Source organism: Eimeria maxima, genomic scaffold, assembly GCF_000499605.1.
Source record: "Eimeria maxima Weybridge genomic scaffold, Emw_scaff798, whole genome shotgun sequence".
Classification (NCBI taxonomy): Eukaryota; Apicomplexa; class Conoidasida; order Eucoccidiorida; family Eimeriidae; genus Eimeria; species Eimeria maxima.
This window is the reverse complement of record NW_013566774.1, coordinates 1-16,703: the sequence shown is the minus strand read 5'-3', so window position 1 is coordinate 16,703 and position 16,703 is coordinate 1. Positions and strand designations below refer to the sequence as shown.

General features: G+C 47.7%; 3 protein-coding genes across 3 annotated transcripts; all 3 read left to right on the top strand.

Moving 5' to 3' along the window:
* Positions 1-306: 306 nt before the first annotated feature.
* EMWEY_00043400 (SAG family member) lies at positions 307-3,317 on the top strand (the record flags this gene model as incomplete). Its single annotated transcript, XM_013482841.1, has 9 exons — positions 307-361; positions 484-677; positions 892-992; positions 1,236-1,451; positions 1,792-1,958; positions 2,144-2,331; positions 2,495-2,589; positions 2,750-2,944; positions 3,197-3,317. The coding sequence occupies 9 exons, from the start codon at positions 307-309 to the stop codon at positions 3,315-3,317; spliced, it is 1,332 nt and encodes a 443-aa protein (XP_013338295.1).
* Positions 3,318-9,141: 5,824 nt separating this feature from the next.
* On the top strand, positions 9,142-12,069 carry EMWEY_00043390 (SAG family member; the record flags this gene model as incomplete). The annotated part of the gene is made up of 9 exons (XM_013482840.1): positions 9,142-9,196; positions 9,312-9,508; positions 9,728-9,831; positions 10,073-10,288; positions 10,611-10,669; positions 10,892-11,082; positions 11,233-11,330; positions 11,506-11,700; positions 11,949-12,069. The coding sequence occupies 9 exons, from the start codon at positions 9,142-9,144 to the stop codon at positions 12,067-12,069; spliced, it is 1,236 nt and encodes a 411-aa protein (XP_013338294.1).
* A 3,931-nt stretch (positions 12,070-16,000) lies between these two features.
* Positions 16,001-16,685, top strand: EMWEY_00043380 (SAG family member; the record flags this gene model as incomplete). The annotated part of the gene is made up of 3 exons (XM_013482839.1): positions 16,001-16,055; positions 16,172-16,368; positions 16,582-16,685. Coding segments are annotated over 3 exons (356 nt in total), but the record flags the coding sequence as incomplete, so codon positions are not given.
* Positions 16,686-16,703: the final 18 nt, after the last annotated feature.

The following is a 16,703-nucleotide window of genomic DNA, read 5'->3' as shown; positions in this document are numbered from 1 at the left end:
TGTCCTTTGCTATATCAAGCCGTCACCCTTCCAAGAAAACGCTCGTCCTGTGACGTGAGCGTACAACACCTCTTTGGACAACGCCATGGGGAGACAGTGTCTAATAGTGGAAATATTAGTTTAGGGATGTGCTTGTTGAGCAGTGCTACAAGCGTACACCGCGAATAATCCCCTGAATAGGCAAGATAAAGCAAGAAATGTTTTGTTGCTTGGAATCAAAGCTACTATACTACTTCCACCACTAGGGAACAGGACAACATTTGGAGATGAAATGAGCTGTGTCTGTTAAATTGCTTCAGTGCACAGATGTGGCACAAGGTGCAGGAAAGCTACAAGCTCAAGCCAAAACTGGAGGCTCACAGTGGGACAAGAATCTAAGTTCGGCCCTTAAAATCTTACAGAGAAGTCATAGAAAGCACCCAGAGTGAAACAGACTGTAGATTCCGCTGTTCAGCGACTATTTTGTACTGAATGGTCTCGTAGGCAGTGATCAAGAATTCGTGGACGCGGTCAATGCTGTGCGTGGGGCCGACGGTTTGAACCTTGAGAAATTCACTCCTCCAAAGGACAAAATGAGATTGAGATTGAAGAAATCAAGAACCCCCTCCACCCCTTATGAGGACGCGCTGTATAACGTGACATGCGCCCAGATAGAGGAGGCATCAATAGACCCAAAAGTGAGTTTTTACTCGAAAGGAAACTAATCTCACTGGTAACGGCTAACTCCTTATCCAATCACATTGAACAAATATCCGGAAAGTAGACTCCCACCCACACCACAAGCAGAGCAAGGGACCATTGTACTTCAAAGCCACGTTAGCTATGCCACACTCAAAAGCTGCAAGAAGCAGGGGAGAGTGGCTGGTGGGTGTTGGTGAACTCCATGAGCAGGTTGAAGACCACTACACTCTCATCTACGCTGTCAAAGACGACGCTCCCCCAACAGCAGCAGAAGCTGTAGACTTCTGGAAAACTGGCTATAATGAGCTAGGGTCAGCTCCCACCCCTACTAGCACAGGGCAAGCCCAAAACGAAGACCATCATGAACTTGTTCGTATAGCCGATTTAATTCAAGACGGTGTTAAATCATGAAGGACAGCACAACAATAAGAACTGTAATTTGCGCTGCTGCATGCGGAGAGCCACTGTTGGTGCACCTCTGTGCACCAAGGAACTCCCTGTCCTCAAAGAGCTCCCCTGTTGGGAAAGTCCGTGATGTTTGTCACTGCCTGCAGCCCCGACGTCCCGCCAGCCTTCAAGGCGAAGGTCGAGATGCGTGCTGAAACAGCTGATGGCGAAATCTACTACGACAACGCAGTGGCTGGTTTTGTCTCTCTTATGGTTGATGCCGCACGCGAGATGAGGTGCTATAACGCTACGGGATGCTCAAAGGCAGCGGTTATCTGCTTCCTTTCGGCGCCCACCTTGGTTGAAGGCGAAAAGCCTATCAGGTGGGCTTTGAAGCTCGGCAGGGAAACTCTATAAGACAGAAACACTTATGTTTCTGCTTGTAACCATTTGATGCCGTATATGCAAACTCACCTCAACGCAATATATGGCTTCTGGCGATTTGCTGTTATGCTCCTTGGTGTGCCGGCCTGTTGCCTAGCGTGTGTCGCCGACTCTATTCATGAGAAAGCTTCTTCTCTAGAGGTGCCTGTACCACAACCACCCGCATTGTGCCCCAGAAAAAACTAATAGGTGGGAACCCCGAACGAGCAGGAAACAGCGACTGCAATCACGATCACAAACGCCGGTGTTACGGAACGGTGGGACTTTGTGTATGTGCAGTGCCACTACATGGCAAAAGATTTTGACCCTCGATAGCAACGACAATTACGACAAGAGTATGAAGTTCGTAAAACTCCGTAAGGAGAAGCTACAGAGACTACCGCTTACAGCATATCTACGTGTGGCAGCCAGCATTACTGCATCAAATGAAGGCCAGCATTGTCATCGTCTTGTGACGATGACAAATGCTGGCTGCTACACGTAGAGATATTCCGTAAAGAAGTGGAGCTTCAACCGGATGTTTGTGAGCTCTGGGCTCTAAGAAAGGTATTCACAACCTGAAGGTAAACAGCGACAAACCACTGCTAAGAAGCAACCGTGCTTTTCGCCACTGTCAATTGTGCCCTGTCAGAGGAAACGGAGAACTGTCTCACAGAAATCAATGAGTTCCGCACCCAGGACGGCCTCGGCCTTAACGCCTTCGTTGCTAAGACATCGAGTTCGACCGATTCTGGTGCCGATGGGGTCACCACTAGGGCATCCGAGGCGTTAGAGATGTTAACGTGCGACGCCCTCAAGTCTGGAAATGCCCCCTTCTTGGTGAGACCAAGGACACCCCTTTTCCTAGTTGTTTGGCCACGTGAAGTGCCTTGGAATTCCCACAAAACTCCCGCAGAACACGAGAGCACCTAATAGCATCATATAGTAAATTGTGATATGATTACTTGCCCTCATGGTGGGTCCTTATGCGCTTTGCTCTCAGTCTACCCTCACAAAACGCAGCCTAATGTACTACTCTGGCTCTAGCACATGCTCTGACGCCGTCACCGAATGGAAGAAGGGCTATGACAAGTTCAAGTAGGGTTAAGTACCGAACATTTCGAGCAGCTCCTTTCCAATTAACACAGGCCTCCTTCGACAGCGCATGGCGTGAAGCCAATTGAGACGTTTCCATAACCGTATTCTCAAACTAAAGAGAGTATCCCGTGTGTGAAGCAACGCTTTTGTGTCTCTTCAGAGACCTCACAATTCCTCCAGCGTACACTTCAAGCGAAACAATGTACAAGACGGGAGCAGCCACAAATTTTATCTCGCTTGTCAGCGAGGGAAAAGAGACCGCAGCCACGTGCTACAGAGTCGACGGTTGCACGGATCCAGGCTTGGTTTGCGTGTTGGAGCCTGCCGTCTTCGAGGATGGCAAATCGCCCATCACGTCAGTATTCTCATTTCCTGCAGGAGCTATACCGTCTATGAGCCCTCTATTAAAGTGTCTTCGCATTTGGATGCTTATCATTTATCTACTATATATTATAAAATCGCTCTTGCAGAACCACCCATGCTGCCATGTCAACGGAGCCAGTGCAATGCCAGATCATGAATTCTCATATAGACTCCCAGTGGAAGTCGCAAGAGCACGTTTTCGGTAGCCGTAATCGACAGTGTTGTTTTTTGTGTTTGTGTTCAGTGAGGCCACCTGGCAGAAAGTTACCACGACCTTCAGTAATGGAGCTAGCGCTACCTCCGTCTATGGTGCTCTTCTGAGCAGCGTGTTGGTCGTTGTCGCTCTGTTTGCATTCATCTTCTAAATGCCTCCAATACGGAGCTGAGTTGAGCAGCCACAAACCCAAACGGTTTGGGCTGTAAGACGCTTGTTAGAGCGTGTTGGAATCGTGTGCCGGCCCATTTATTCCAAATAGTTTTAAACTCGGGCAAATTTTCAAATGGGTACAGGTTTAGTGATGCGCCATCCACTGATCACTCCAATCTAGGCAATTTTACTATGTCACCTACAGTGAGGACATAGTGTTTAGCAGGAGTTTATCGCAGCTGTACGGGATTTTAGCCAAGATTTCTTTCTTTCTGGTTAATAAGAGCGGCTCATGTGCTGAACAGGCAGACATGCTGCCTGCTATTGCGAAGTTTCACCTTGAATGCGCTTCGATCTTTCCGCTTGAGCAGGAAATCCTAAACCCTGACACTGGTAGAAGGAGTTTGTCGCATGCGTAGCTGATGGTAACGCTGAACAGCCACCCGAGTGAAATGCAGCGCGTTCTCTCCTGCAGCTGAAAACTATTGATGTGCACGTAAACGGCTTGGTACAGTAAGGTTAACAATGAGAGACCCTAGCCGTGAGCATTTATTGCAGCTGCGTGCCAGTGCAGTAAGGACCCAGGCTCCCGTGCAGTGTTCATCCAGCAATTGCCACTTGGCCATCTGCATTGAAGCACTTCACCTCGGACTCTAGTTTCTTTTCGGTGGTCTCACTTCGTTCCCGCGAGGCTTAGGATGGAACAACTAACGGCGAAGTGTCGTCAGGGGCTTTCCATTTAGATTCGACGAGATGAAGGGACCCTATACACCAAAACCGCAAGCTTTTTCAACGTGAGCTGCATTTCTTGAGCGCGCACGTAAAAGGACGTACATGCGGCGTTAGCAAAGAGAAGATATGGTAGTAATTTCACAGAACATTTTGGCTATGTCTATGGGGCATTGTATGTTTGAGTTAGCGCGACAGGGTACTGCAACGACAGCTGGAGCACGTGCATTTCTTTGGCGCACAAGGATGTGATGCCAGTTACAACAAATACTGATACCAAACGGTGTAATTTCTGCATGAAAGACCGTGTTCATGCTTTTCCGCCTAATGTTTGCTCCCTTTTATTCCAGCCATGCACCATACATGTATCTGCATGCTGCCAGTAGTCTTTGACATATCCTGGCTGGGGAGTAAGAGTTTCCTCTCTATACTGACATGCCACATGAACGCCTAAGGGCAATAAAAGACAGGCAGAACCCAATGCTCATAGACGTGGGCCTTAGAGACGAATTCAAAGATTTTGTGTACAGCGAATAAGAACGCTGCCTCAACCAAGGTACTGTGCGTTAAACAGTGCAACAACACAAGCTGGCATGAGGAGTGTCGGCAATCTACCATGCATTTTGTAAATTGGCAGATTGCCGTTTCCTTTGCGGTCCTGTCACAGCGTTGTTTGAAATCCTACGAGGACGAAGTGAATCATTCTTGCTAACCAATATATACAACCCAGGCGGCTGTATATATTGATGCCTTCAAAATGTGTATTGCAGTGACAGCATCTGCTTCTTAAAAATTGGCAGTCGGTACCTTTTCCCTATATTGCTGCCAGCATTGCTGGTCTCAAGGCTGAATTACTAACTGCAAGGGTAAATTTCCACCTAGGCCTTATGCATTGACTTCGCTCAAAAGGTAGTATATGCGCAAGCACCCAACCCTCTGGCTCTATATCCCCTAAGAATTTTTAACTGGCGGGTTTTCATGAAGGGCTCCAATACTGCCTAGTCTGTACCTTGGCACACGTACGGTGTTCGATACAGGATATGGATGCATATTCCCACACGCATCACACGCACCTAGACCTAAGTGTCCCCGAATTTGATCGAAAAAGTACACGGGAGTTAAAATACGTGTGGACAGACGGAACTGAATTGCACGAATTCAAGGAAATAACCTTGACATAAGAACTATCCGAGTGGAGTCGAATAAAAGTACTTCTGGTTTCGCTGGAAAACCTAAGCGGACAGCCTGCGTTAACGCGGTTTCCTAGTGCAACTGTGTGGACTGGCTCAATATCTGGCATCCGCAACAATGGAAGTTAGGGCAAAGGCACAGACCTTGTTTTGCATTATTAATTTGGGTCCCTAAGTATCCAAACAATACCAGTGAGGTCCAAATGCCAGGAATAAACGCCACAGTGCACCTCGCACTGTGTCCAGCAACACTTGTATCCTTATCGGAAAAGAGCAGTTGAGCCAGCGTTCCATAAAGGAGCGAGTACGTTCGTCGACAGAGTAGCGGCGTTACAAATTGCGACGGAGAAATGCTTGCTGTCTGTCCTGATGGCCTTCGGAAGGCGACTGTTCAAGGGATTCGTTCCAGCTAACACCGGATGAGCAACTCGAATGGCGGAAATGAGGGAGGTGATGTCATAGGTATTCCATAACGGCGTCCCCCCAGAGGATCCCTAGCCGCCTAGACGCTTCCTGTATTGCATCGAACGCAGTCCAGGAGCAGGTCCAAAGTTTATCCCTGCAAGGAAGCCACCAGCCAACATTCAGAAGGTATAAGAGCTCTGACCAGTTAAACTGCAACACCAGGGCACCGTTAACCATCTCATTTGGAAACAATTTTCTTGCATTACCCACAGGGACCCAAATTTCGCCGGCGGCAACTGTATGTAGCGGAGTAATGACAGCACAATTACCGTTAGCCTTGAGGGAACAGGCGGGCAAGCGAAACGCAATACCACTACTCCTGTGCGACCCTACCTACACTCAGCACAAATTCACCAGGCGATTCCTTTATGAGGAATGCACTTGTAGAACAACACTGCGTCCTTCGGCTCTCTTGTCTCTGGTGTACCTGAAGTACACCGAAACACCGACGGGAAGTTGGAGCTGGCAGTTGAAAGCTGTTCCCTTGTCTCCAATGCCACCGACGGTTAAACGCCGCATGCGGCAGCGAGACCACGCAGCAACCCCAAGCAAAAGACAAAGTCAATGGACCTTCAGAAGCCGCCTTTGACCCTGGCAACATGGTTTAAGTGGATTTGTGAGCTCCTTGAAATGCGACGGACGCGGAGGGGGAAGGAAAGTTTGCTGTTGTTTACAGGGCGGCGATGTTGGGTGGCATGCTCACGGTACTCCTATGAATGCGCTACAATGACACTATTGGCTATTCTCTCAAATGGCTTAAAGAGTTGCCCAACGTTCCCCGAACTCGCCAAACACACAGACAGGCAGCCTGGAATTGCAAAAGCAGCAGGTGGAGGAAATTGAGAAGATCTAGCAGCGTCTGTACGGACCCGTAAACGTCAGCTATGCAAAGAGATCAATCGAGCCAACCCCCATGCCTACAACTAGAGCAGCACCAGCAGGAGATGTTTTCACGTGCTCAATGATCCCTACTTCCCCCCAATATTTATTTTGGTGAAGCTAAAATAACAAGAAAAGTAAAATTCAGCAAAGGTAAGCATACAGAGGACTCCAATAGGTCCCCACAGGCTGCTGGTGGTGGTTGCATAGGACAAGCGAAGCTCGCGGCATACACTCGAGACACTAACATGAACATTATCATTCTAATGCAAAAAAGTAATTAAAAATAAATGATAAAAATAAAGCGGAAAACATTTGCTTTAGTCGAACTCGCCAGCCTCCTTCGCCGATAAGCCAATAACTGCAACAGCAGCAACAGCAGCGGATCTGGGCCGCAGTGGTTAACCAGCCTTCGCATGCACGCGCACAGAAGCAAATGCTCTCTTCTCCTCGTCTTCTCCAACTCTCCTTTGAAGTGAAACTTTTTTTCTTCTTATTCTCTGAAATATACCCCTGTAGTTGTACTGACCCCTACATAGCCGGTCGCCCACTTAGCATTAGCAGCAGCCGCAGCAGCTAGCCGCAGGCACCGAGCAACAGGTCTTCTTCAGACCTGCAGAATTGTCCGAAGCAGCATGACATCTATAATGTAGTGTACGTACAATGGAGGCTGTTTTATGCAATTAAGGTGTAGTGGTTCGTGGGTAAGAGAGCAAAATATGATGACGAAGAGGGGCTATACTGCCTGCCGCTTTTAATACATCCGTTGTCACCATAGTGCATATGCGCTGCGGCGCAGTCGCCGCCGCCAGAGTAAGGCCGTTGGTAGACGTTCAGGCTAGAATACCTTATTTTTTTTATTTTTCTATCATATTAAAGCATAAACTTTAACGATAGTAGACTGTTGCGTATCATACAGTAGCCCCACTAGAATTAGTGTTGCATTCGTTGGCGAATTGGGTCACTGGGCTTCACCGCAGCGAACACGGAATAGGTTTTAAGCTATGGAGGGAAGTAAGCATTAGAAAAAAAGGATTTGGACCGAATAATTCTAATTCAACTGGCGTCCTAATACTAATGAGTTAAATATTATGGAATTTAGCACACCTACACTCTGCCGGTGCGGCGGTCCACAGGCAACAGAAGCCGCCGTGCGGGCCCGGAGTCGGCGCCAGGCGGGTGCGTCGGCTTCCCGCCCGTTTAGGAGTGCAAACTTTCGGATATTTTCAGAAAATACAATATCTGTCTGTATTAACAAGTAATTTTCTTCTTTCCAGAGATGAAAACGCTCTGCTCTTGGGCTGCCCTTGCGGTGGCAACCGCCATTGCTCGCGGGAGCTTTGCGGATGCCATCGCTCTGGGCAAAAATTCCCTCCACGCTTTTCGCCAACAAGCATCTAAGCTGACCGCGATAAGTGGGTGAAACCAAACGCTGGAAAACTGTCGTTGACACGTTTGTATGGCCCAAACAGCCGCAGACACCCGCACGGGACATGACATTTCACGAGTACAAGCAACCGCCGTTCAAAAAAGTCCATTGCACAGCAGATCACTTAGGGGTCAAATTCAATAAGGATGAGGAATAGCTTTAGCGAGGGTTGACAATACTGCGGTTACATCTCTGCAGGTGGCGACCAGCACTGCACCGAAGAAATTAATGCATGGAGGAAGCAAGTGGATCCTAATGCAAAAGCGTACAAACCCTATACCAGTGGAAACCCAACGAATGATCTTAGCACTTTCTTTACCACTAATGAATGCTCTGTTCTCAAAAGCGGGGACTTCACACACATTATTGTAGGTCCAGCGGTATTTGTTGAAGTACATAGCACTCGTTTACCGCAAAACAATAAAGAGTGAATTCGAGAGAGCTGGAGTGGCTTTCTGCAGGATGATACTACATCCGGAAAAACATTTGTCTTTTCTGCCTCACGGCCAGATAATTTTTTGCGCGACGAAATGACCTGCGAGGAAGCCCTTGAACAATGGAAAACAGGTTTTGACGACTTCGAGTGCGTGCACCGAAAGAACCGCAGTCTCGCACGTCTCCTGAGCCCTCGCACAGGGCTGGCTCTATCCCAAGAGGTCACGTCAGGCCATATCTTCTGCGTGTCATTTTAGGGGCAATTACCCTGCAAAATATAAGCAAGGAACCGGTGCATACGCTAAACCAAATGCTGTAGGCCTTGTTAGTTTGTTAAGCGGGGGAGAGCAGCAAATTTACTGCGGCAACCCAACAGGATGCGATGCGGGAACCCTCATATGCTATATCAAGCCTCCTGCCATACAAGAGGGGAACCATCCTGTGACGTGAGCGTTCAGCACCTTTTAGGATAACTTCCTGTGGAGGCAGTGTGTATTAGCCGAAGAACTGGTTTAGCAATCCATTTTTCGAGCATCACTACAAACGTGTGCAGCGATAAATCGCCCAAACACGCGAGCTACAAGAGCAAGAAAGGTTATGTTTCTTGAATTCAAGGAACAAAGAAGTCATCGACTACGTGGCACAACATTTGGGCATGACGATAGTTGAGCCTGTTAAATTTCTGCAGTCCCCAGATGTGGCACAAGGTTGAAGAAAGCTTCAATCTGAAGCCCAAAGTGGCGGATCGCGGTGGGACAAAACTCCATTGTTGACATCTTTCATATAAATCAGGAGAAGCACCGAGAGCGAATCAGACTGTAGATACCTCTGTTCAGTTGATATTTTCTACTGACTATTCTTGCAGAAAAAGGGCACCAGGATTGCGTGGACGCTGTCAATGCTGTTCGTGAGCTTGAAGAGCTGGACCTTCCGAAATTCTCTGCGCCAACGGGAAAAACGAAACTGCAGTTGAAAACATCCGTTGTCCAGTCCACCAAGTATGAGAACGCGCTTTACAACGTGACTTGCAAGGAGATAGACGGTTCGTCAATAGACCCAAAAGTCAGTTTTCGCTTGAACCGGAACTATTCTCGTTGGAGTCTGCTAATACCTTAACCGATCAAGTAAAGCAAATAGCCAAAACGTAGACAGGCATACACTCTGCCGGCAGGGCAAGGAACCATGGTTATTTGAACCAAAGTCGGCTGTGCTTCTCCAAAAGAGCTGAGCAACCTCACCAGAAGGGGGTGGACGAAGCATGGCGGTGAAACCTATGAGCAGGTTGAAGACGAGTACACTCTCATTTACGCTGTCAAAGAAGGTCAAATTCCTCCAACACCGGAGGAAGCTATAGAATTCTGGAGAAGTGGATTTGATATGCTTGGGTCTGTTCCCACCTTCAGCACAACGGGACTTCCACAGAATGCAGGTCATCGGAAACTAATTTGTAGGGCCGATCTAAACAAAGGCTGTTTAATCACGAAGTGGACGTGTAAAACTAGAAGTGCAACTGGCGGTGTGGCATACAGACAACCACTGTTGTTGCGCCCCTATAAGCCAGGGCGTTTCCGAATCCACATAAGCTCTCCTTAATGATGTATGCTTGATGTATGTTACTGCTTGCAGCCCGGAGGTCCCGCCAGCCTTCAAAACTAAGGTCGCCAGACGTGATGAAGAAACTGAGGGCGAAATCTACTACAAGAGTGCAGTGGCTGGTTTTGCCTCTCTTATGGTTGATACAACGCACGAGATGAGGTGCTATAACGCTACAGGTTGTGAAAAGGCCGCGCTCATCTGTTTCCTTTCAAAGCCTACCTTGGTGGAAGGCGTACAGCCCATCAGGTGGGCGTTGACGCCTGGCAGGAAGACTATATACAACAGTAGTATTTGTGTTGGTGACTATAAACCTTTGATGCTGTAGATTTACGCTAAAGACCTCCACTTATTCTGGCCTTATGCGGTTGGCGGCTATGCTTCTGGATGTACTAATGGGCTGGCGAACCGGTGCTTGTGCTTTCCTCGCAATGGAAGGGCTTGTATAGAGGCCAATGCCACACCCACCCGTTCTTTGCTCCCGGAAACAACGAATAGGCAACAGCTGCCGTACACACAAGCATGCAGGCCTCAGTGCAGTAGAACGGAGAGACTGTTTGTATGGTTGCAGTGACACTACATGGAGAAAGATTTTGGCCCTCGCTAACAGGATCCAGGTTGAAAAACGCGGTATGGAACGACTGCATGTAAATCGCAACCTATATACCTCTGCAGGAGAGTGGCACATGCCGGCTGCTTCTGGTAGATATTCCGTAAGGAAGTGCAGCCTCAGCCTGACGTTCGGCGCTACTTTGTCAGAAAAGGCACTTCCCACCAGAAGGAAGGACCGCCGCGACAAGACCCTGTAGGGAAAAAAATGTGTGTGAGACACTGCAAATTCTGTCGTATCAGAGGAAGCGGATAACTGCCTCAAAGAAATCAATGAGTTCCGTACACAAGACAGTCTCGGCCTGAGCGCGTTCGTTGCTAAGTCACCGACGTCAACAAATCTGACTGACGAAGAGGTCGCCGAATACGATTTCGAGGAGCTGAACAAGGTGCTCACGTGCGATGCCCTCAAGGCTGGAAATGCCCCTATCCTGGTGAGCCCTAGGACATCCCTGTTTCTAGTTTATGCTCAATTCGGAGTGCCTTAGAATCCACACAAAACTCTCGGAGAAGCACAGAGCACCTAATACCACCATGCAGTGAGTCCTTTTTTGATTATTTCCCCTGATGGTGTTTGGTCCCAGATTTCCAACAATAAACGCAGCGTTATGTACTACTCTGGGTCTAGCGCTACGTGCTCTAACGCCGTCACTGAATGGAAGAAGGGCTATGAGAGGTTCAAGTGGGTTTGAACTCCCTTTCCAACTGTTCGAGCAGTCTCTTTTAAATAGATGCACTCCTCCTGCTGCACCAACAACAGGTGGCGTGAAGGCAGTTGAGAGAGCTCCATAGCCTGTGCATGCTCAAACTGCAGAGCATGTCCCGTGTGTGAAGCAAGTGCTTGTGTGTCTATTCAGAGACGTCACAATTCCTCCGAAGTACACTTCAAGCGAAGACATGTACAAGACGGGAGCAGCAACAAACTTTATTTCGCTCGTCAGCGAGGGAGAGGAGACAGTAGCCAGGTGCTACACCGTGACGAACTGCAGCGAGGAGGGTCTGGTTTGCGTGCTGGAGCCTGCCGTCTTCGAGGAAGGAAAATTGCCCATCAGGTCAGCATTCTCATTTCCTTCAGGAGCTATATCTTCGCCTTTTACTTAAAGCCAGTGTCTGCACAGTTGGATGCTTATCATTTATCTAAATATTACTGTACTTGTTCTGGGGGACGACGCTTGTAGCCACGCCAATGGAGCATGTGGACTTTGTGATCGTGAATTCTTAGACGGTAGCCACTAGGAGTAACAAGAACAAGTATTTTGAAGGTGTAGTCGACACCTCTGTTGTGTGCGTTTGAGTTCAGAGTGACCACCTGGAAGAAGGTTACTAAGACCCTCAGCAGTGGTGGTAGCTCTCCCTCAGTCTATTGTGCTCTTGTGAGCAGCGTGTTGGTGGTTGCCGGTCTGTTTGCACTCAACTTCTAATGCTTCCAGCAAGGAGTTGAGTTGACCAGCAACAAGCCCAAACCATTTGAGCTCTGGGACGCTTTTTGTGGCATGTGGGACTTGTGTTCCAGCCCATTCATTCCAATGAATAGTTTTAAACTTGGGAAAACTTTCAAATGGATATGGTTTTCATGGTGCTCGAAACACTGTCTCTCCAATCTAGACCAGTCTTACTATATCACCTACATGACTTCATGCAGCATATTGGAACGGTGTGGCTTTAGCAGGAGTCTGTTGCAGCTGTACGGGAATACTACATAATTACCCGTAAGGTGTCTTTCTGTTTGACTGATACCAGCTGCTGAAGTATGACATCAGCAGACATCCTGTCTAGTATTGTGATGTTTCAGGTCAAAGGCTCTTCAATGCTTCCGCGTAGGCAGGCAACCCTAATGTCTAACACTCATACAAGACGTTTGCAGCATCCGTTGCTAATGTACATGCCTAACAGCCATCCCCGTTGAAAGCAACGTGCACCGTCCTGCAGCTGAAAACTATTGGTGTGCATGCCAATGACTTGAAGAACGTAAGACGGGTTAAAAACTGTAGATATCAGCTGTGTACATTTGTCGAACGTATAAGATCTGCAAACATCTAGGGAGATGCAGAAACATGTTAAGCTTAGTGACATGCAAATCGGCAGTTCAAGTGAATTTCTAGGCATCGACGAAGTATGCGGAGCAACCGCAGAAACAGCAAACGTGCCACCACCCGAAACTGCAGCAGCTTCCTGTTGTTGCTTCTGCTGCTTCTGCATACGCCACAATCCTTGCCTCCCTAAGCGGGGGCCCGTGACGGTGGTGCACAAAGTGCAAAACGAGAAAACGTATAAATGAAACTTAGTCGCTCTCTCCTCAATTGTGTAGCCCTGCAAGGATCCAACTCCAGCTGGGCGAAAAGAGTGTGAGAAAGTGACGGAGTGGAAATGGATGCAGTACTTTGCCAAACATTCGCATCTCCTAGCTGGTATTACCTAATGTATATCACGTATATGCTAATAACAGGCAATACAAAACAGTGTTTGCCACAATACTTCATTGTAGCCGTAGCTGCAGATTCTATGCTAGAACTCTGCTTCTGCACTTCCTTCTGCACCTGCTGCATTACCTCCTTTGCTCTTAAAAATGAAGGCTGCATTTGCGAATGATAAACGCTAAAATCGTACTATCATTTCTACTTAAATACCCTCTAGCAATTCAAAACTATGATGTATGTACCCCCAACGAGAGCTTGTGGGGCTGGCTTGCAGCAGGAAATTCGATATGCATCCTTCACTCCTTCGCTGCAGCCAATCTGCTAAGCATGTGTAATAGTTGAGGGGGAAGATCGGTCTTCGTCTGGAAACTTTTTTTGATTGTTTAGATATTTTTTTTTGCTTGTGACGATCCCGTCTCAACTTTAGGGACCCCTGTAAAATGCTCCTCCTTCTCCCTCCCAAAGCATACATCCAACTTTAATTTGACTGTTTACATATCTTGTTTATGACGACACTGCCTTAAGATTAAGGACCTTTGGAAAACGCTCGTCTTCCTCCCCGCTAAATCAACATATCTTAGGCACTACAGTTGGCACAAAGACCCCAATAAGAATAGGAAAAGAAGTTAATGGGCCAAGAGCACTATTTTGTTGTTGTTGCAGTAAATATCAATTCAACACAAACAACAGGGTGTGCGGGCACCCTAAACCTCAGAGATCAGTCGAGACATCCCGACACCTGCTGCAGCAACGGCAACAGCAGGTGCTTTCAGATGCTCAATGATCACTAATTTCCCTTATTATGCACTTAAATAAACCATACGTTGGAAGGAAATATGATAGTCAACAAAGACAAACATACACGGAGGGACCAGTCACGTCCCCACATTCTGCTTGTGGCAGCTGCATAGGATAAGCTAGGCTGGGAGCATTCATTCGAGGCATTGACACGAATTTTATTATTCTACTTTATTACAGTAATTAAAAGTCAATAATAAAAACAAACAGGAAAACACTTGCTGCGGCAGAACTCGCCAGTTTGCTGAGCCGACAAACCACTAGCAGCAGCAGCAGCTGAGCCGACAAACCACTAGCAGCTGCAGCAGCAGCGGATCGGGATCTGAGTGGTTAACCAGGCCTGTCACACACAGCAGCAGATGCTCTCTTGTCCTCTTCTTCTCCCTCATTCCTTTGGAATAATACTTAATTCTTCATATTTTCAAAAATATGCCCTTATAGATGTACTGGTAGGTTGTTGCATATGAAGCAATAGCCCCACTACCTTGATTATTGTTACCATCCTTGGCGCATGGGGTGGCCTGGTCCAATGCAGCGAACACGGAATAGGTTTTAAGCTACTGAGGGAAGCAAGAATTAGAGGAGAAACCTTCGGACTAAATAGCCCTAATGTGACTGGAGTCCTGAATATTATGGAATTTAGAATATCTACACTGTGCCGGTGCGCCTGTTTTCTGGCGCAGGAATCGGCCGTGCGGGCCCCGAGTCGGCGCAAGGAGAGTGCGTCGGCTTCCGGTTCGCTTAGGAGTGAAACCTTTCAGATATTCTTAAAAACTACAATACCCGCCGGTATATTTAAATATCACATGTAGTTTTCTTCATTCCAGGGATGAAATATCTCTGGGTTTGTGCCGCACTTGCGAGCGCATCCGCTATTGCTCAAGGGAGCTTTGCGGAAGCCATCGCTAAGGGCAAAAGCATATTCCGAACTTTTCGCGAAAACGCATCTGAACTGACGCCGATAAGTAGGTTCCAGAAAAGTATGAAAAGCTGTCGTTGTTGTTGTTCGTCCGACACAACCGCCGACACTTTCCAGGGACACGACATTTCGCAAATACTGCAAACCCCCTTTCAAAAGCACTATCTTCACAGCATATTACGAAAGGGTCAAACGCTATAATGACAAATCATGGCACAAACCAGGGTTGCAAATACTGCGGCTACGTCCTGCAGCTGGCAACCAACACTGCACCCAAGAAATAAATGAGTGGAGGAGGCAAGTGGATCCAAGTGCAACAGAGTACCAACCAAATGCCAGTGGAAAACCAACGGAAGATCTTAAAGACTTTCTCACCAATAATGAGTGCGATGCTCTCAAGGCCGGGACATTCACACACATACTTGTAGGTCCAGCTGCATATTTAGTGGTCGCAAAGGCCTGCACGAGACGGATGTATCCTACACATTGAATATGAATAGCACTCGGATACCATAAAAAAGTAAGAGAAAACAGGAGGGCTGCGTTGGATTTTCGCAGGAGGTTGACGCTGGCAAAACGTTTGTCTTTTCCGCAACACGGCCAGGTGTCCAGCGTGACGAAATGACGTGCTCGGAAGCCCTTGAGCAATGGAAAAAAGGTTTTGACGTTTTTGGGTGGGTACAACGTAACAGCACCCGCCTCCTACCCTTTCTGGGCATCCGAATAGTGATGGCTATATCACAGCATCCCAAGCCAATCTAGGCCCTCTGTGTGTCATTTTAGGGGCAAATACCCAGACAAGTTTCAACAAGCCACGGGAGCATATGATAAACCAAACCCTATAGGCCTTGTCGCCTTGTTGAAGGACGAACCGCAGAAAATTTACTGTGGTCACCCAAAAGATTGTCCGGCGGGGACCCTCATTTGCTATATCAAGCCAGCTCCCCTTGAAGCAGGGCACTATCCTGTGAGGTGAGTATACACTTTCAGAAAAGAACCCTGTGGCTACAGCGTCTAGTAGTCAGACAGCCAATTTCGATGTGTGTATGCCGAACCACAAAGCAAACATACACTACGACAGATAATCCTAGTGCCTGCGCTGAAACAACGAAACGTGCCATGCTTCTTGATTTTAAAGTCCCGAGAGGACGTCAACGGCTCAAGAGTAGAGTACTTGGACCGCATGAGTCGTGTCTGTTAAATTGTCGCAGTGCCGAGATGTGGCACAAAGTTGAGGAAAACTTTAAGCTGAAGCCCACGATTGCGGTTCTCGGTGGGGCAGGATTCCATTGTTGATGCCTCGTCTGTAGACCATAAAACGCACCCAGAACGAAACAGAGTATCGGTTCAAAGTGATCAATAAGATGTTTAATGCTGACTCTTCTGCAGATGCTGAACTACAAGAATACTTGGATGAGGTCAATGACGTACGTGAGGCCGACGGACTAAACCTTCCGAAATTCACTGCTGCATTGGGGAACAAGAGCATGCGGCTGACAGAATCAACCCCTTCTTCCACCGCGTATGAGGATGTGTTGTATAATCTGACATGCGCTGAGATTGATGCTTCATCAATAAACCCAATAGTGGGTTTTCATTAGAATTGGAACTGCTCCTACTGCAATGCTAACACCTTATCCAAGCCGGTTTGACACTTATACAAAAAATAGACAGGCACACACCGCAAACAGAACAGGAATGCATGGTAATTTAAATCAAAGTCAGGCGTGTTTCTCCTCAAGCTGCACTACGTAATCAGGGGCGAGTGGCGGATGCGTGGCGGTGAAATATATGAGTAGGTTAAAGAGGAATACACTATCATTTACGCTGTCAAAAACGGTAAAACTCCCCCAACAGACGACGAAGCTGTCGCCTTCTGGAAAACTGGATATACTATGCTTGGGTAAGTTTCCCCCCCCCC